Source organism: Mangifera indica, chromosome 20, assembly GCF_011075055.1.
Source record: "Mangifera indica cultivar Alphonso chromosome 20, CATAS_Mindica_2.1, whole genome shotgun sequence".
Classification (NCBI taxonomy): Eukaryota; Viridiplantae; Streptophyta; class Magnoliopsida; order Sapindales; family Anacardiaceae; genus Mangifera; species Mangifera indica.
Genome location: NC_058156.1, coordinates 6387204 through 6406152, shown reverse-complemented (window position 1 = coordinate 6406152; position 18949 = coordinate 6387204). Strand labels below are relative to the sequence as shown.

At 32.1% G+C, this 18949-nt stretch overlaps 2 protein-coding genes across 2 annotated transcripts; both read left to right on the top strand.

Moving 5' to 3' along the window:
• Positions 1-1173: 1173 nt before the first annotated feature.
• On the top strand, positions 1174-2167 carry LOC123204237 (transcription factor MYB3-like). Its single transcript, XM_044620835.1, has 3 exons — positions 1174-1481; positions 1579-1708; positions 1782-2167. The coding sequence occupies exons 1-3, from the start codon at positions 1346-1348 to the stop codon at positions 2107-2109; spliced, it is 594 nt and encodes a 197-aa protein (XP_044476770.1). The 5' UTR covers positions 1174-1345; the 3' UTR covers positions 2110-2167.
• A 6600-nt stretch (positions 2168-8767) lies between these two features.
• LOC123203965 lies at positions 8768-13010 on the top strand. Its single transcript, XM_044620462.1, has 10 exons — positions 8768-9075; positions 9610-9669; positions 9775-9814; positions 10816-10994; positions 11136-11174; positions 11373-11459; positions 11651-11711; positions 12098-12222; positions 12616-12707; positions 12842-13010. Exons 1-10 carry the CDS (start codon positions 9028-9030, stop codon positions 12954-12956), a joined length of 846 nt encoding a protein of 281 aa, XP_044476397.1. The 5' UTR covers positions 8768-9027; the 3' UTR covers positions 12957-13010.
• Positions 13011-18949: the final 5939 nt, after the last annotated feature.

Genomic DNA, 18949 nt, shown 5'->3' with positions numbered 1-18949 from the left:
TTTTAAAACTAATAGATTTAATAATCTATGGTGGGAAAATGGGTTTTTCAAAATTAAAGGGTGAAAACTTGAGAAAAAAATGATTTTTGGGCAGAAATAAGTCCTTTGGTCAAAAAAGAATCATAAAAGTAATGCATACATTGGTTACCATACAAAACTAATGGCAAATAGGATATGAGCACACATTGTTTTGTCATTGTTTGGTTTAAACAGGGAAAGCATTTACATTTAATGGAGCATATAAAAAAGAGTTGGGGCAGTCTGAATTTGAAAGTGGAATAAACGATGTCGTGTTTACCTATTATCGTCATTATTCTCAACAAGAGGAAAAGAACAAGTAATGTCCACCATATTATTACTACCATAGCATTGCTATTAAAATTTATTCTTCTTTTCATATTCAGACCAATTTAATCAAGTTATGGACGAAACAAACCAAATGGCTTTCTTTTACATATTAAAGACAAGCTTAGCTCTAATCTTACTCTTGTTAGTGGACAGTAGCCTCGCATTTTTTATCAACTTGCACTCATAAAAGATAAAATTGATTTTTACTTGTTGAAACCCAAAACTAGTTTTCAACAAATCCATTCCCGGCAACACAAAAGACAGTGGTTGTATCGTCCCATACAAGCTGTAACAACAGAAATCTACAAGTAATTTGGTATTAGTCAATTAGGATTTATAATATTATATAAACCCATTTAAAAGGTGGAAGATTTTTTATTTCCTCCTCCCTCCCAATCTAATGTTCAAAAAGCATAATAGTTTAAGAAATCAATAAATAATTAATCAATTAGAATATTGTCAAAGGAAACACAAAATTTCAAAGAGAGGTATTATTCTTAATATGGTTAAGTGTCAAATCATTTAAAGAAACTAGAGAAATTAAAAATGGCAATTAATATATTAATGACAATTTATTAATATGTAATTAGATAATTTTAAACTAATAATAAAATATATATAAAATAATTTTTTAATTTAGGAGTGACTAGTTTGTAAGTATGTGTCTCAAATTCATCACATGAATCACTGAACGACACGCAATTAATTCATTTGTCAAAGGGATCTAAAGAATATATTCTACTTTACATTCTAACACAGAGACTTGAACTATAAACTGGTAGTTGGGGTTGAGGGGAGTTGGGTATTTTTTTGGCCTCTCCCCAAAGAAGGGTAGATAGATGGATTCCAATCCAAATCCTTTAAACCACAAACACCTAACCCTCAATCTTTTAAACCCTTTCTTGTTGCCTCTCTTTCTTTCTCTCTCAATTAAAAAACCAATTAGAATCAACTCTCACACTATCTTTTCTGCTCTTTCGTCCATACTATTAAAAATATGGCACCCAAAAATGACGGATCCGCAAAGAAAGTGATGAACAAAGGCGCTTGGACAGCCGAGGAAGACAGAAAACTAGCTGAGTATATTGAAATTCACGGAGCCAAGAGGTGGAAAACCGTTGCTACCAAATCAGGTTTCAGTCACATTTTAATTTATAAACCTTTGATTAATTTGCAACTATGAAGAAACAAAATGCGTCATTTCTAGTGTTGATGAAAGTGATTTTTCAGGTCTGAATCGATGCGGAAAGAGCTGCAGATTAAGATGGCTGAATTACTTGCGACCCAACATCAAAAGAGGCAACATTTCGGACGAAGAAGAAGACTTGATTCTTCGACTCCATAAATTACTTGGCAACAGGTGCATTAACGTTAAAACTGTCTTTATAAGTTTATAAAACTGTGAAAATATTAACTGGGAAATGTTTGTGCAGATGGGCGTTGATTGCTGGGAGACTTCCAGGACGAACGGACAACGAAATTAAGAATTACTGGAATTCTCATTTGAGCAAGAAAATAAATAAGGTGAAGCCGCCACAACCAGAAATTGTGCAAGAAGCTGCCCTTCAAGACACCTCCAACATAAATGAGTTTAAAGAGGAAGGTGAAGATAGTAAAGGAATTGGAAACTTTGAAGTCAACTTTGATGTGAACGAGTTATTCGATTTCTCCACTGAAGGATCCTACGGTTTGGAGTGGGTTAATGAGTTTCTTGAACTGGGTGAGGAATCTTGGCTCACTGAAAACAAGATGAGCATATAGTATGAACATTTGTTTTCTTCTTTAAATAAATAAAAGTATATGGAGTCAGTTTTATGTATATCAAATTTTAATATAATGTTTTGGCTCATTAATTCTTGTGTTATGAAAATGAAAATGAAACAAATGGAAAGAGGAGAGCCTCAAATTTGCCAGTTGGAAGAAGCTGACAATTCGTTCACAATTGGTCTTATTTGCCGTGTCAAATAAAGGTGTATAATAAAAACAAACAAAACGAGCTGGAACTGATAAATTAAAGCGTACAATTCTATGTTCATCACGTGCCAAGGGCCAAGGGATTTCACTCACATTCACTGCAAACTCATGAGGTAACACTCAGCTTTGAAAATATCAACCCCGTTTTACTTCTTTTGTATAAAGAAATTGTAATATTTTCCAGTTGATATAAGTTAAATATTTGAGATGAACCTCTTGATGGATTTGACAAGTTCGATTACTAACTTACATGTAATTCATATGAATTTCTCGTGTGAAAATGAAATGAAAGTATGAGGACCTAACTTTTTGAAAATTAAAAATAAAATCTGATAAAGTAATATTTTGTTGTTTATCGATGGATGTGTAAATTATTACCTAATGAGTAAACAAGTTGTTTATTCATGCTTAATTTTGATGACGGCTTTAAGTATTGTCTAACTGTTTAAATTGAATTAGGAAATTTATGTTGTTAAAGATGTTTACGAGGTGGCCTTTTAATATGCCAAATATGACTTTTTTGTGGTGAAATGGTAGGAATGCGAGACTCTCAATCCTTAATAAAGAGTGTGGAGGCTGTTAATCATTTTCAAAGCAGAACGTCACAGGCCAATTGTTCTTATCACGCTTTTATATGACACTTAACTAAACTGAGCTAAATCAGCCTTCTCTATATTATGGACTGAATCAAGAGAAAAAAAAAACAAAACAAAACATTACAAATGATCACACAAAACAAGAGAGATTTTATGTGGTTTAGCTTAACTTTTGTTTATGTCCATGACCGCACTAGGATTTTTATTAAATTAGATTTTTAAGAGTATCGCACACATTTGCACTCTATTTAAAAGAAAACACATTAATACCTATGTATACTATGTATAACCAGGGTTGTTAACTTTTAAAAATATATTACCAAATTTCTAGTTTTCTATATTTCAACTTTCCTAAATAACGAGTAAATTCAAATTTTCAAAAATAAAAACATCAAACTCCATTCTTAACAATCTCCTTTAAAGGCTAATTTTCAGAAAGTCCACTAATGAAACCTTGTACCTTTGTTGCCCATCAAAACAATGGTCATCTAGTATGGCACCTCTTCGTCGCTAACCTTGAGGCCAATTGGGGTGATGCACACCCTCAGTTTATCAACAGTGACAACTTTGGTCATCATGTCTACCAAAAATCTTTTCCAATGACAATACTCCATCGTTTATCAACCCAAGAATGTTGTGATACCTTAGTTGAATATGCTTTGATTTTACATGGAATGCTAGATTTTAAGTAAGATAAATGACGCTTTGACTGTCACTGAAAAGTGCATTGTTGTCTTGTGTCTGACCCAACTTTTTCAAAAAATTTTCAACCAAATTATTTATTTATTAGCTTATGAAATAGCCATATGTTCTACTTCTGTAGTTGAGAGAGCAACACTTTTCTAAAGTCTAAACATCCAGTTAACAATAGTACCACCCAAAATGAAGACATAACTTGTTGTACTCTTTCGATTTTCTAAGTCTCCATCCAAATATGCATTTGAGAAGCCTTGTAAAGTAACATCATTCTTCTTAAAACAAAGTGCCTCACTTGATGTGCCTTTCAACTCCCTAATGCTCCCTTCCTGGATTTGACATATACCTGCTGACAACTCCCAATACATGAGTTGTCTTACTTTGTACACACTATAGCATACATCAAGCTTTCGACTGTTGAAACATATGGTACATTGGTAATTTATTTTCTCTCCTTATCTATGTTTGGTGACTGCTCTTTGGAGAGATGAAAGTGGCTTCCCATAGGAGTAAATCTGTTCTTGGCATCTTGAATACTAAACTTACTCAACAACTTTTCAATGTACTTTTTTTTAGATAGCCTCAAAGGTCCCTTTGATCTATCTCTAAGCATTCTCATCCCAAGTATTTGCTTAGCTGGCCTCAAGTCTTTAATCTCAAATTTTTCAGCCAACTGTTGCTTTAACTTGTTGATCTCCTTCATACTAGAGATCTTGCAACTAGAATATTATTAATATATAACAACAATATGATATAACAATCATCAAATTTCTTGAAGAAACAATAGTGATCCATCTTGTATCTATTAAAGCCATTGTCACGCATGAACCCATCAAACTTTTTGTACCATTGCCTATGAGCCTCTTTTAACCCATATAAGCTTTTCTTCAATTTACACACCATATTTTCCTTCCTTGGAACTTGGAAGCCCGGTGATCATTTAAGTTTTTTTGGAGGTGTAACTATTACTTTTGAAACTAACAAAGGGTATACTCAAATTTTAATATTTTTCAAAAGCACCCCAAGCTTTTTTCAAATTTAAAAACCTGTTACAATTATTATATTCACCCTATCTATTTGAAAAATTCTATTATAACCCTAGCAGCTTGCAATATGACATTTGCACCCCTAATTTGTTGCTTTCTATTTGGTTTTGTAGGGGTGTAATTATCATTTTTTAGACTACCAAAGGAAATATTGAAATTTTAAAAATCATGAAAAACCTTTGTATTTTTTTAAATTTCCAAAAAGCCTTCAAAAAATTGATTAACACCTTTAATATCTTCAATAATAACACTTCCCTCCCAAATATACTATTATGCATCATTGACATTTTTATCTATACTTCTACTAATACAGTTATTACTATCATCTATCATTATTTTCAACATAAAACTAGGAAGAAAAGAAGAAAGGGTTGAAGGTGAAACGAAAGGAAAATAAGTGAGTTCCTATGTAATTTAGATATCAAAAGAGTTTCTTTTCCAATTTTGTTAATTTGGGGTCATATCATAATTATGAAAAATAAAATAGTACGGATAAAATGATAACTTCACTTACTAAGGTTTTTCATTAATAAAGTTTGATTTTGGTTAAAAAAGGTGTTACTTATACAAACTAGGGTGGAAAGTGTTCTTAGATAAATACACATTTTTATAGAAAATGATAGTGCAATAAGGGTGCACATGAAAATTTTAAAATGCTAAGGATGCTTGTGATATTTTTCAAAATAATGATCTATCAAATATATTTTTTTATGATTTTATTAATATTTTATGATTTTATTTTTTAAAAGTCATAGCATACGATATGAAAAATTAAGTTTTTAATACACGATTTGACTACTACAGTTCAAAAAACTATAATTTAATTAATTTTGTTAAATAATATATGAATATATAAAATATTAAATAAAATTAATTGAATTATAGTTTTCTAAAATAATATATATATATATATATATATATATATATATATATATATTAAAATCTATATAAATACCAGTATACGAAGATGAAACTTCATCTACGTGAATGACAATGAATCGCAAAATTCATTGTTATATTTTGGTACAATGAACGATAGATACTTGTATCACTGCAAAACTGTATTTTCCAAAATATGAACCATATACATTGGATCTTCTAGTAAATACATGAGTAACAAAATGTATAACAAGAAAGTATTATTTTCCACAGGAGTTATGGAAACAGGTTGATTAGCCTATCATGAATACTGATGTAGATGGAGGACAAAGTGTGATTACATAATATGTCCAAGATAATGATCATGTTATTCTTGGAGGACATATAATTCAAATCCTAGGAAGGCCAGAAGTCTCTAAACTCATAAATTGATTTAGACCTAAGAAACTGCGACCTGAAACTGATCACATTATATTTTCCTTGAAGCCTAAGGAAAGTTGGTGGATACAAAGTTTTGAACTAGAAGATGAGGATAAAATGACTTGTAATGGTTTTTCAAAAGTTTTCACCTAGTCATCATAAAAATTAGATTGCATGGGGTATATCACATGAGGAGAGCACCTTTAGAGCATACTATGAGAGCATGGATAAAATAATACTTAATACCACTTTAGTTATACATAAGCTAATCACTTATAAGCTATTAAAATGCATTAGCAATTAAAATCAAGGATTTAATTTTCATTTCTCATTCATTTATATCATGTATATATATCATGAAAGATTGACAATTATATTATTAAATACAAGAACATAATATAAGTGGAAGAGATTTAAGTATACTTTGTAATTACTTCTCGAAACAAGTAAAGAGAATCCTTAAGAGAAGAACAAGTTGGAGAATTTCCTTAAATTTTAAACTCTTATAGAATAAGTTACATTCTCTCCCTTTATATAGAGGAGAGTAAAAGTTCAGACTTTTACATGTTTTAAGTTCGTCTGACCTAATAGTTATGGTAAATAGTAAAATAATTGTATTGGCTTATCCTAAACGAATCAGTCAACGCTAAACAAAAAAAAAAAATTATAATTGACACCGGGGTCAAAGTCTTCCACATATCTAACAAAACTAAAATTATTAATCCAAGTGAAAGAGTGTCGACAACATCTTGATCGTTGATCTAGAAGTGTCGGCAACATCTCAATCCTCCACCTATCATCTGCATATAAGGTGCATGTTATGCATTAACGTGTTGATCATTTTCTTGGGCTCATCAAATTTCCCTCCTTTATGTGTTTAAACATAATTGGATCCATCTATCAAGTTCATAAAGTCTCTAAAAGCTTCTTTGTCCTCAACTTGGGCTCAACTATGCTTGAGAAAAAGCTATTATTTTTTTTTAAGTAATTAATTAAAGGGTTTCACGAGTATAATAAAAACTCGAACATAGGTTTTCTCTTTAGAATTTCTAATGCTCCACCAGTTGAAAAATAAGAGAGCTTATTGTGAGCCTTCCTTTTAGTGTCAAATTGTTGGTGTGAAAGTTTACACTAATAAGAAGTACATTAAATTTGGGTGAAACTTAATATAGTAATATGACACGACATAGTAGATAAAGTGGAGAGTCAATTTTTAACATTGTTCAGTTGAAAAGTCCAAGAGTTTACATTCACAATATTGATATTAACGAGGGATTGTAAGATTGTAATATTTAAACTATCTAAATTAATAAGGGTTTACAAAATTGTAATATTAAAAAAATGTAAGTTAACATTGTGTGTGTCTTAATTTTTTCCCCTTTTCCATTGATAAGAATTTATAATGGTGAAAGTTAGAGGTACATGCAATGTTTATAAAGTTAGACCGAATGTTAACTTGATGAGAGACACAATCTGGTCCAATCATCTAATAATGTGTGTGTATATATATATATATTTAAAATAATTTTATATGAAAAGTTTATATTTTCCTTGTAAAATATTGTTGACGTCAATATGTTGATGTCAACAATTAGATTTGACTGAAGTCAAACTATGAATCAGATGGTTCAAGTGGTTGGACCGTGATTTAGTTTGGTCCAACTGTTAAAACTAATTTTCTACGAACCATTTTCACTTTGCTTAGTGGGTCATGGTCTGATTGGTTGGATTAGTTAGTTTGAATCGATTTTTAAAACATTCGTTACATTTATGATTGTATTAGGTAGTGCAACAGTTGATGGCTTGATTGGTGTCATCGTGATCTTGATGCGGTAAAGGAGTAAGTCCATTTTACTTGTGATTGTTGAAATTGACAAGAGTAATTTTTTAACAATAAGAAACAATTATTTAATATCTAATAGATTATGGAAATTATAGACAATTTGGTCTTTGTTTATTGTTTGACTTTTAGTAGAAACTCTGTTCCAATTTAGGATTCTATTGCAGATTACAGTTTGAAGCTATACCTATTCACTAGTCACCCTTAGAAATCATATCTATGAATTTGTTTGAGAAGGTGAATAACATTAACAATTTTTTATATAAGTTTGTAAACGATTGTCAATGAGATTATAATTTTGTACAACTTTTTCATAACTACTAAAACATAAATTTGTTGATTACCATTAATAAGTAACTTATTCATGTAACCAGATGTAAAAGACAAAATAAATAATCTTATCACTTAATCATAAATTATTATTCTAATTTGTACAGATAAATTTGTATAATTTATTTATATACGTAATTTTATTTTATTATTAGATTCGTACTATTGTTTTATACCGTTATCTCAATAAACTGACATCATCTAGGTCTAATCCACAGTAAACTTAATTGTTTGCATGATAAATATATCAAAATTTCGACTTATAGATAAAAATATTTATATGAACAATTTTGCCCTTTTTGAACTAAACATTAAACTTGGTATCTTCTTAAATGTAGTTTCGAAATTGTTGGCCTTAAAGGAGAATCACCAATCTTGAACAACATGGACTTAGAAAACGGTCTGGCCCACGTAAAGGTCCGTGTCAACAAAACTGAGTGAAATGCTGTGGCAGTTCACACGGTGACCGCGAGAAAAATGTAGGCTGGCAAGAGACAACACGTCAAGACTTGACAGTTCATCCAATTATAAGACGCCACATCATAAAAAATTTCCACGTGTAAAATTAGCAAAAAAAATTTAGTCCAAAAAGCCAGAAACCCAATTGACTAGAAGACCATTCTAAAAAATGCCAGTTCGGTGAAATTCACTGGCAAGAAATTCTTATTCACTTAAAATTTTGTTTTTATTTACATTGACGATGAGAACTGCAAAACCACTAAGTTAGAATAGAATCAGAATCCTGTAATTTTTAGTGAAAACTGCTCGAAAATCCATCGTTTTGATTGGATCAACCTAACAAGATCTTAATGCTGAAGTGAATGATCTGAGAAGTTAGACTTTTCGGTTTCTTCTTTGTTAGTTTGTTTCAAAGCTTCAATCTTCCGCATCTCTTGTTATGGCCGCGCCTTTTTTCTCAACGCCTTTTCAACCTTATGTTTACCAGGTATCTCTCTTGAATTTATCTATCACTTAGAAGATTTTCACTAACTTTTGTTTGGCTGCTGGGAATATTTTATATTCTCGACCTTTTTTTTTTTTTTTTTGCTAAGCTTGTATTCTCGACTAACAACAGCGTTGATTGTTTGTATGAAGTTTTGTCCTCAAATTGGTTAGAGTCGACGGTTTCGACTGTTTTGTGTTCAGTTTTATGTACACTTTAAAGATCATGTCCTTTAATTCGCTAGTTAGGGTTGAGGTGACTCCATTTATCCAATTCGTTGATTGTATTCTTTTGCAGCGTGTGTAATTTTTGGGTAATCAGTTTGTTGGGGAGATAAGGCTTGTATAGGATGTTGAAATGTTATATGTGTAACAACTGGAGATCTAAATGATAAGACCAAACTATCAAAGTTTCCTTAAAAATGTATATGAAGGAATAAAATAGGCGCAAACCAAGTAGAATAAAATTATGCTTATGCTTTTATACTAAAGCAAGAAAATTTTTTCTACGAATAATGTTATGGATATTTTACCGCAGAGTCCACAAGATGCAGTAATACCTTTCCAGATTTTAGGTGGTGAAGCTCAGGTTGTTCAGGTACTTTTGACGGCATACCAAACATACATTTGTTGTAGCTTTTACTCCATGTGCTCTCATCTGTACCTTATTTGTGTTTCTTATTATTGTTTTCTGCATTGTCAGATAATGTTGAAGCCACAACAGACGTTTATTGCAAGGCCTGGTAAGTTGGCTGGTAGTAGGTTTCCTAATCTGTGTTCATGCAGTTCTCTTTTAGTTTTGTTATAGCATGGAGCATTACTACATCAATTTACTCTTTTTGAGTATTGACAAGACCTTAACTATAAATTTTGGATTAGATAGTTTAGTTCTTTTGTGATGCAATCAAAAGTCACATGTCATCTCTATCCAAATGTTGCAATATTTGTTTGTCTGATCACACACACTTAAAAGCCTTTTGGAATAGTGATTTTGCTTACCTTGACCAATTCCCCAGCCTTTTGAAACAATTGGAGTGATGGTATCTCCAGGTCTCCTTTTTGTGACTTATGTTATCAGTCTTTCACTGATTGTGCATACTCCCCAGTTGTACTCTTCGTATCAATAGGTAAATGCAGTATAAGTTACATTTTTACTTGTCATTATATACTTTATCTCTTTGTAATCCAAATACTACCTCAAATTAGTTTGGAAAATTGTGCGCTTCTTCCTCAATCTAGCCACTTGAATGGTTCCATGCTTAGGGGCTTCTTTGCATGGGGTGTTGATTTTGTTGTATCTGAAGGGGATGATCTTATCATGAGTTCCAAATTAAATGCATGGTCATTACTTGATAAATTGTTGGAATCAAACAGAGTAGTTTGTCATGTCTGGGACATTTTCAGCTACAGATTCATCCTACTGTAAATCAAAAGTTTAACTTAAATTGTTGAAACAAATTTATTCCATCAATCTAAGGACTTTAAGGGAGGAGTTAAAAGCAGCTATTTTTATGCCAACTCTGCAACTCTAAACCTTACATTGCTGTGTATAAATGACCATGAATATGTTTCTTGTATACTTAAAATTGTAAGTTACAGTAACTGCACCATTGGCTTTAAATATAGTTAATCTTTGCTCTGTTGCATCTCCATGATATATTTGGTTTAAGTTTCTGAATATGAAATTATATTACAGTTTTTGGTTATATAATCATGTTTTACCTTATATATGATTAAATTGTAGGTTCCATGTGCTTCATGTCTGGGTCCATTGAAATGGAAAATGTTTACATCCCTGAAAATGAAGTGGGCATGTGGCAGTGGCTTTTTGGCAAGAGCATTACTAGTGTAGTTTTCCGCAATTCTGGTACAAGTGATGGATTTGTTGGAATAGCTGCACCCTCTCTAGCTAGGATTCTCCCGGTTTGTACTTTAAATCATGCCAAATTTCTGTAACAATTGCATTTCCTGTATATATAATTACCAGTAGTTGATGATCCAGAGCTATTTTGGATATGATCAACTACAGCTAATGATTTGTGATTGGTTCCCATTTATTTACAGATTGATTTAGCAATGTTTGGGGGAGAGCTTTTATGCCAGGTACGGCTGGCTTTTTTCACTTAAGTTATTTGTCCTTCTAATTAAACGTTTAGTGTTCCTGCTGTTGCAGTGATCAAGTTTGGATAGATGTAGTTTCCTGTTGCTGTTTAATCTATTTTTTTTTTTTGGCATAATTGCCCTTTCTTTCCATATTTGTTAAGCAACACTTCTATGTGTCTTTGTTTAATTGTTTTGTAGCCAGATGCATTTTTGTGCTCTGTCAATGATGTCAAAGTCAATAGTACTGTTGATCAAAGGCCACACAATGTTGTTGCTGGTGTAGAGGTATGATGATACTGAGTGTTAGATTTCTCTCCTCCTCATCCTCTCTTCTTTGTGTGTGTGTGCGCAAAGGGCACTTTTGGCTGCACACCTCTCCTAGAACCTTATATTTTTCTCATTTTACTGCCTTTTTGTTTTCTTCTCCCAACTTTTTGAAATAATCAAAATTAATTAATACTGCAATGTGACTATAGGGATTTCTGAGACAGAAGCTAACTGGCCAGGGCCTTGCATTTATTCTTGCTGGTGGATCTGGTATGCATATTTTGACTTACTTGTATGCCTCTAGAAAAGCTCTTGTTAAGGCCCCTCAAGAGTTTGGTCTGCTCTAAATTCTGTGATAATATAATTGAGACTAAATGTTCACTAGCTTTTAGTTTGCCAGGTACTTTTTGAATCTTGGCTTAGTGTAGCCATTCCTTAGTGTTGTTGTGCCTCCAGGCTTGTGGAAAACTCTGAGCACTTTACAACTTGCCACTTATTTCGTTTTATTATCCTAAGTGCTTTCAGCTCTTATAGTTAACTGACTAGCACATTATGCTTCTTGTTTAGCTTCACAACATTTTTGTGCTGATAAAATATATTTTATGCATTTTGTGCCATTTAGACTAATCAGCTGAACATTATCGCCTTTTTGCTAGTTGTGCAGAAAAATCTTGAAGTGGGTGAGGTACTATCTGTTGATGTGTCTTGCATTGTCGCACTCACTACCTCTGTCAATGTCCAAATCAAATACAATGGACCCATGCGAAGGGTGGTATTTGGAGTAAGTTACTGCAATTACTAATGTTTTCTACTCTTTCTGTGCACTTACTTTGTATCTATGATATTCTTGTCAAAAATTTTCGGTTCTTTGTGGATTGAACTCTCATTTCTATAAAATTGTTGGCATAGTGGCATGGAAGATATTCACAGTTAAATATGACATAGAACGCCATCTAATTTGAGCACCTTGTACATTTGTGGCTGTTTCTGAAAGGACTCCCTTTTCTACTATTTAGATGGTCTTGTCCTTGAGGCATTTCAGCAAAACTTAAAGACAATCTCTAAAACATCATGGTGCTAGATCCACACTTTTTTGGGAGTTCAACAACCATCTTTTGTGCATCTTTGGCTTGTTTTCTAGAAAGTTGTGTTCATAACGATGTTGAAATTGCAGGGTGACAATTTGGTGACGGCTGTTCTTACAGGACCTGGCATTGTCTTCATTCAGAGTTTGCCTTTTCAGAGACTTTCTCAGCGCATTGCTAGGTAATTTCCTCTTGATACCTGAGAAAATACTCGTTTGAACTAGATTTTCACCTCTTTTTTATCCATTTAGTTATTAAATATTGATTTTCTTGATAATTGAGGTTTAACTAATTGATCGGTGTTGTGGTTTGCAGGGCGGTTACATCACCAAACATGAGGGAAAATCCAAAGTTCTTTGTTCAGATAGCCATTTTCTTTTTTCTTGCCTATGTTGTGATTGTATCTTCATTAATCTTGACTGATGTATGAAATTAGTTTAAACTTTCAGAATCCCATAAGATAAAATGTTCTTCTTTGTTTAAATTAATTTTTATATAATGAGTTTTATAGAAATAAATGAATTCAAATATTTTTGTTTCCAAAAAAAATTTAATCTTCTGTTGACATTTTATAATTCGATCGAAGTCCGTAACATTTATGAGAGGCACGATCTTATCGTGTGTTCCCGCCAGGGGCACCTGTGGCTAATTATATGTATGGTTGTTATTAGATGAGAGTTAATCTTTTCTTTTGTGCAAAAAAACTGTTTCCCAAGTTTGCTGAAATGGCAAGAAAATTATTTCTTTTTAAGTTTTAAAAAAGGCCAAACGAGTATTTCCCACCCAAGGTTTGATGTTTTCTCAAAAGTCTCTCCTTTAACTATAGAAACACTAAATATCTACCCATGACCGGTTAGATTTAACAAAACCTTAACTCCTGAAAATTTTATCTCTTTTTGCCCTCTTAAACTTTAAAAACTAAAATTTTCCTTCAGCCTAAGTTTTAAAAAATGGCAGTTTCACCCTAGGGTTTGATTTTGAAATCTCCAGCGACCGTTCCGGCTCTATTGTCGACAGCCTCTCCCTCTCGAAGCAAGCTCTCCTTCCGGTGAATGTTTTCCTCTTATTTGGAGGCTCGATTGGCGTCGGCTTCGTCTTGAGAGATGAAGAACGTCGTCGGGGAAGACGAAGTTCTCCGTCTCCCCAGACGAAGACGAAGCCGTCGTCTTCGTCTGGGAAGACGGTCGTCGGCAATGAAGACGGTCGCCGGAGATTTCAAAATCAAACCCTAGAGTGAAACTGCCATTTTTTAAAACTTAGGCTGGGAGAAAATTTTAGTTTTTAAAGTTTAGGGGGGCAAAATTATATTCTATTTTAGTTTATTTTTAATATTATAACAAAAATGACGATTTTACCCTTACCACCGTTAGAATTTTGTTAAATCTAACCGGCCATAGGTAGGTGTTTGGTGTTTCTATAGATAAAGAGTGAAAACTTGAAAAAACATCAAACCTTGGGTGGGAAATAGTCGTTTGGCCTTTAAAAAACTTGATTTTTACCCGTTATTTAATTTTTGTTAATGAATCTCATCGGGAGAAGACATAAAAGTTATTCTGCATTGATTTTTTTATTTTTTATTTATTTATTTTTTTCATAAAATTATATATATATATAGTGTATAATTTATATGTATATATTATATATTATTATATGATTAAATAATTTTAAATTAAAAATAAAATAATATTTAATTATATAATAATATATCATATATTTATTTAAATTATATACTAAAAACATATACATATCATGTTTTAAAAAATCGGACCGTGAATCAGCAACTCAAACGGGTTCTATAGTTGAAAAATCCATTTTATGCATGTTTTCGATTTGAACTGTGGCTGGACTAATGGTTCGTTACCGATTCATGGTCCAATCCGGTTCAGCTTGGCCCGATCCTTTCTTCTCCAACCCTTTCTTTTGCATTATCGTCGTTGCTGCAGCAGTGAAAGCACCCAGCCAACTATCGACGACTTTTGTCTGTTCTTCTCGCGCGTGTTGCCGACAATGAACTGTCTTCTCGCGCATTGTTTCTTCTTCAACTTTGGCTCACCCTGTAGAAAGGGCTTTCAAATCTCAAAGCTTTGAGACTAGCACAACCCTTTTACATGTAATTGCCGGTTGCGACACTCACCACGTGCCCTTTGTGAAAGGATTGGCAGCGTTGCTGATGGAGCATCTAATAAGCGTCCAAATTCACTGGGTGCTGAACCTACTCATTGCTATTATCCCTTTGTCAATTCAACCGCTACTTGTTAATTAGTTGTTGTTAAACAGTATTAATTAAGATAATTAAACAAATTGATCTATCGATGAATCCAGAACTCCTCCTATTTTTTGTTTAAAGGTTGTAGTGAAAAGAGAAATTAATGTAATTAATTAATTTTTAGAAGATTGTTATCATCTCTAATCAACAATATAGAAGTTGTATATTTTGGATTTGTAAATTTGTTAACTAAAATAAACATTCTCTAATATTATATATTATGGATTTTTTAAGGTTTTATATAAAATTGAAAATATGATTAGACTGATTAGTCAAAATGATCTGATCAATTTAATCAAAACCAGACCTCAAAATGATTTATGGGCCTCTTTAGTTCTTAAAACCTTGCTACACATAGCATTGCTTTTTCTTCTCTTTTATTTCTTATTTTTTTTCTTGCATACTTTTTTTTAAACTTTTCTTCAAAAATTTGGAGGTGATCTATATTTTTTCTTTAAATGACAGAAGTGTTAAAGAAACTTTTAGTGGGGGTTTTTGAAAATTCAAAAAAATTTTGAAGGTGTTTTAAAATTTTTAAAATTTTAATATATCACTCAATAATTTAAAAAATAACATGCACTTGAAGGAACTAGAAAATATAATATTTTAAAGTTGGTTAAAGTTTTTCCATCCAAATTCAAAAGCAATTTTCTCACTAATAGTGAATGGATTCCAATACAAATTTAGAGCAACAATGAATGGAGAAAAGAATTATAAAAAGAGAAAATTCAAATACATAGAAACTAATAAAGAAGAAAATGAATACTATTTTTTCATGTCTTCTAAATTGTTACACTAATCTTTTTTTTTTCCTAGTAACAAAGAACACTATCTAAGTCAAATTGCCTATTAGGAGTCCAATCAATCACACTGAGTAGATAAAACCTTAAATCCAATTATTGATACAAAAAACACTGAACTAGGTAAGTCTAAAGTTTGATTTTTAAATATTATTAAAAAAGATTTGAACTCATACTCTCTTATACAAGAAACTTATCTTTCACCACTAAAACTACGCTTTAGGGGTTTGTTATATGAATTTTCTTAAGTCTTTTTATATAAATAATTTTGCCAAGTCAGCAATATTGGATCTCTTGGTGTTTTGAGGATGTTAAAAACATAAGTTAGAATGTTTAATAATGTCCAATGAATGTCTTGGAAACATTACTAAATGGACATAATTTAAAAATGCAAAAACAAAACATCCACGCTAGTGTTCAAGCCAAACATAAGGAAAATGTGCTTGTGTATTCTCCATGTACAAATTTGGGCGAAGTCAATGCAATCAAAATGTTGAAACATGATACACGCCCCTAGGTCTAACAACACATGCTCATGTATCTTTGGGAACACGTGCACAATGAGTTTTCTTCATTTAATCTCAATGTGCTTCATGAGGAATTCAAACAAGAAAAAGGTGCATGCTCCTGTGTAGGCAAAAATTCACATGTTTGCATTCTCGTTTGTTTCTCCGTTCGATTCCTCATTCATGGTTTTGGAATCCTGGAAGAATTTCATATATGAAGGAACAACGATCGTGCATATTAAAGGAACATCCTTTTGAACTTATATCGAGAAAAAAATTTGACCGTTTTGAACAATAATCGAGGTTAACCATGAACTAAAAAGAATAAATTAGAGTGATGCATGCTCATATATCTTGCATTGTCAAGAAGAAAGCATCACTTATGAAGCTCACAAGATACATAATTGGTAGGGTAGGTGCCTTAGAGCAAATCGAATTTGGTATTTGTGGATATAATTTTATATTAATCATTAATAAAAAGATTTATTGTTATTCAATTTATATGTTGTTCATTTATATTATTGTACAAATAATATGCCTTTAGAATGGTGGAACTATGACAAGGTGATCTGACAATTGATCGTGAGAATCCTATGTATGTATTAAGTGGTCATTCTAGAAATGTTTGTAATTTCAACATTGCAATGAATAAGGACATGTGAAATGATGATAGGATTATTATAGTGTTGAGCAATTAAAAGTGGTGACAGTTCTCACGTGTCAAAGCTGTTGTAGACAATTTGGTACAATACATAGGTGTATGTTGTAAATGTGTTTATCAAATTGACTTGACAAGAAGATATCTATATAGATGTTTGTTCAAGTGTCTATAAAATAAATCCTCTAAACATCGCAAGTACATGTGATCATTTGACTTAAAGTCGTCAGACTGTCATGTGTAAGGATTGATTTGGTTTGACACTATCTAACGTGCTACCATAATTAGGGTAACTATAAAGACAGTAATTTACCATATTGTGAGATACATGGAGGCTATGGTTGTGGATAAAGGATTCGTCATTTTTAAGCACAAGAGAAAATATCTCACATGAGAATACTAAATGACATCTATGATTGCTTAAATCTATGGGCATTATAGGATAAAGTTATAGTCTAATCTGTGTTAGTCATTAATGTGTATTAGTTCATATCTAGAAATTTCTAAGATAGACACATTTCTATGTCTTAGCCTCAAGAGATATTGGTTAATAAAATAATTGAATTACACGTAATTGTGATATTGTAAAAGTTTAAGAGATGTTTGCTAACTCTCTGTCATCCAAGTGGTCATGATGCTTTGCTAAAAGCCAAATTTTGGTCTTTTTCTGGATTCACCCTGAATCTAGACACTACCAACTTGATAGAGAGCTTATGAGTCACGTATAAAGGAGTTAAATCAAACTTAAAAGAGTGGATTGTTTGTTGACAATCCTACTTTCAAGGTCGAGAGAAAGAGACCATGAACGGATCGGGTTTGCCTAATGGGTTGAGAAGATTCCGTTTGACCATGTCTTAACCAAGTGCTAGCTATACAATTGGTGTGATGGTGCTAGCCATGCAAGTGCATGATATTGGTTGGTACTCTGTAACTAAAACATGTCAATCAACACATATATATGTGCCAACTATGCAAGCCTTAGGCATGTCTATCGGCACACATGCATGCTAGCCGTGTAAGCCTTGGTCATGTTGACTGATACACATATATGTGTCAATTATGCAAATGGCCTTAGAAATGCCAACTATGCATTTTACATGTCAGTCATGCATGTGTGTTGAGGGTATCGTATGTGCTTAGAATTCTAGCCATATTCGGATGCTTGGACACACACACACACACACATATATAAGGCATGTTTTTCATGTAAAATAGATATACAAGCAGAAACAAAAAAACCCTAACCTCTAGTTCTGTATTCTCTCTCCTTTTATTATGAATAGTAATTCCAGTCAAAAGTCCCAATAGCCTTTTGCTTAAATTTTTTCTATTTATGTTTGTGCTCTATGTGGATACCAAAGCATCACCTCATGAGGGTTGGATAGTATGCTTTCTCTAGCCACATGAAATTAGAAAGAGTTATCAACGTAGGTATAATTCTCAAACACTTTATAAGTGTTTTGCTAAAGCGTAATACACACTTGTTAGTCTAACAACACACCCCTATGTATCTTTGGGAACACGTGCAAAAAAGATGCACACTCGTGCATAGGAAAAATGCATACGTTCACATTCTTGTTCATTTCTTTGTTCAATTCCTCATCACAGTTCTATCATCTTGGAACAATTTTATATATGAAGGAAGAAAAACCATGCATCTTAAAGGAACGTCTATTTGGACATATATTGAGAAGTCTAAAAAGAAGAAATTTAAGTGATGCACTCTTGTGTACCTTTGGAACACGTTTGTGTATCGTGTATTTTCAAGAAGAAAACATCTCTTTCAAAGCTTAATAAATACATAATCCATCCAATGACATCAAACACTATAAATTGAAGTTTATTTAAGTTGGAATTGATTAGAGATCATACATGTAAAATCTAACACTTTTCTTCTTTTCTAAATTTCATTTACAAACTTATAACTCACATTCTTGAGAGAAACTTGAGCTCATTCTTTGTATCAACCTTTGTAGAGAAATTTATAATAAAATTTTTGTGCTTAAACTCACTAATGCAACATCCTAAATAAACTATTTTATTGGATGCAATCTCAAATTAATTAGTATGTACGGATAAAATCTTGAAGAATTATTATAAAAAGAGGATTTTTTACGAATGAAGCTTTAAGCAAATTGCTTAAAAAAGTGGACGCATGAGACTTAGAAGAGAAAACTCTGAACCATTATAAAT

Bases quoted from the DNA above. Each gene is read 5' to 3' on its own strand.
- LOC123204237 (XM_044620835.1), top strand. From the start codon at position 1,346: ATGGCACCCAAAAATGACGGATCCGCAAAGAAAGTGATGAACAAAGGC. The intron at 1,482-1,578 runs GTTTCAGTCACA...GTGATTTTTCAG, and splicing joins AACCGTTGCTACCAAATCAG to GTCTGAATCGATGCGGAAAG. The intron at 1,709-1,781 runs GTGCATTAACGT...ATGTTTGTGCAG, and splicing joins CATAAATTACTTGGCAACAG to ATGGGCGTTGATTGCTGGGA.
- LOC123203965 (XM_044620462.1), top strand. From the start codon at position 9,028: ATGGCCGCGCCTTTTTTCTCAACGCCTTTTCAACCTTATGTTTACCAG. The intron at 10,995-11,135 runs GTTTGTACTTTA...ATTTATTTACAG, and splicing joins CTCTAGCTAGGATTCTCCCG to ATTGATTTAGCAATGTTTGG. The intron at 11,175-11,372 runs GTACGGCTGGCT...ATTGTTTTGTAG, and splicing joins GGGGAGAGCTTTTATGCCAG to CCAGATGCATTTTTGTGCTC.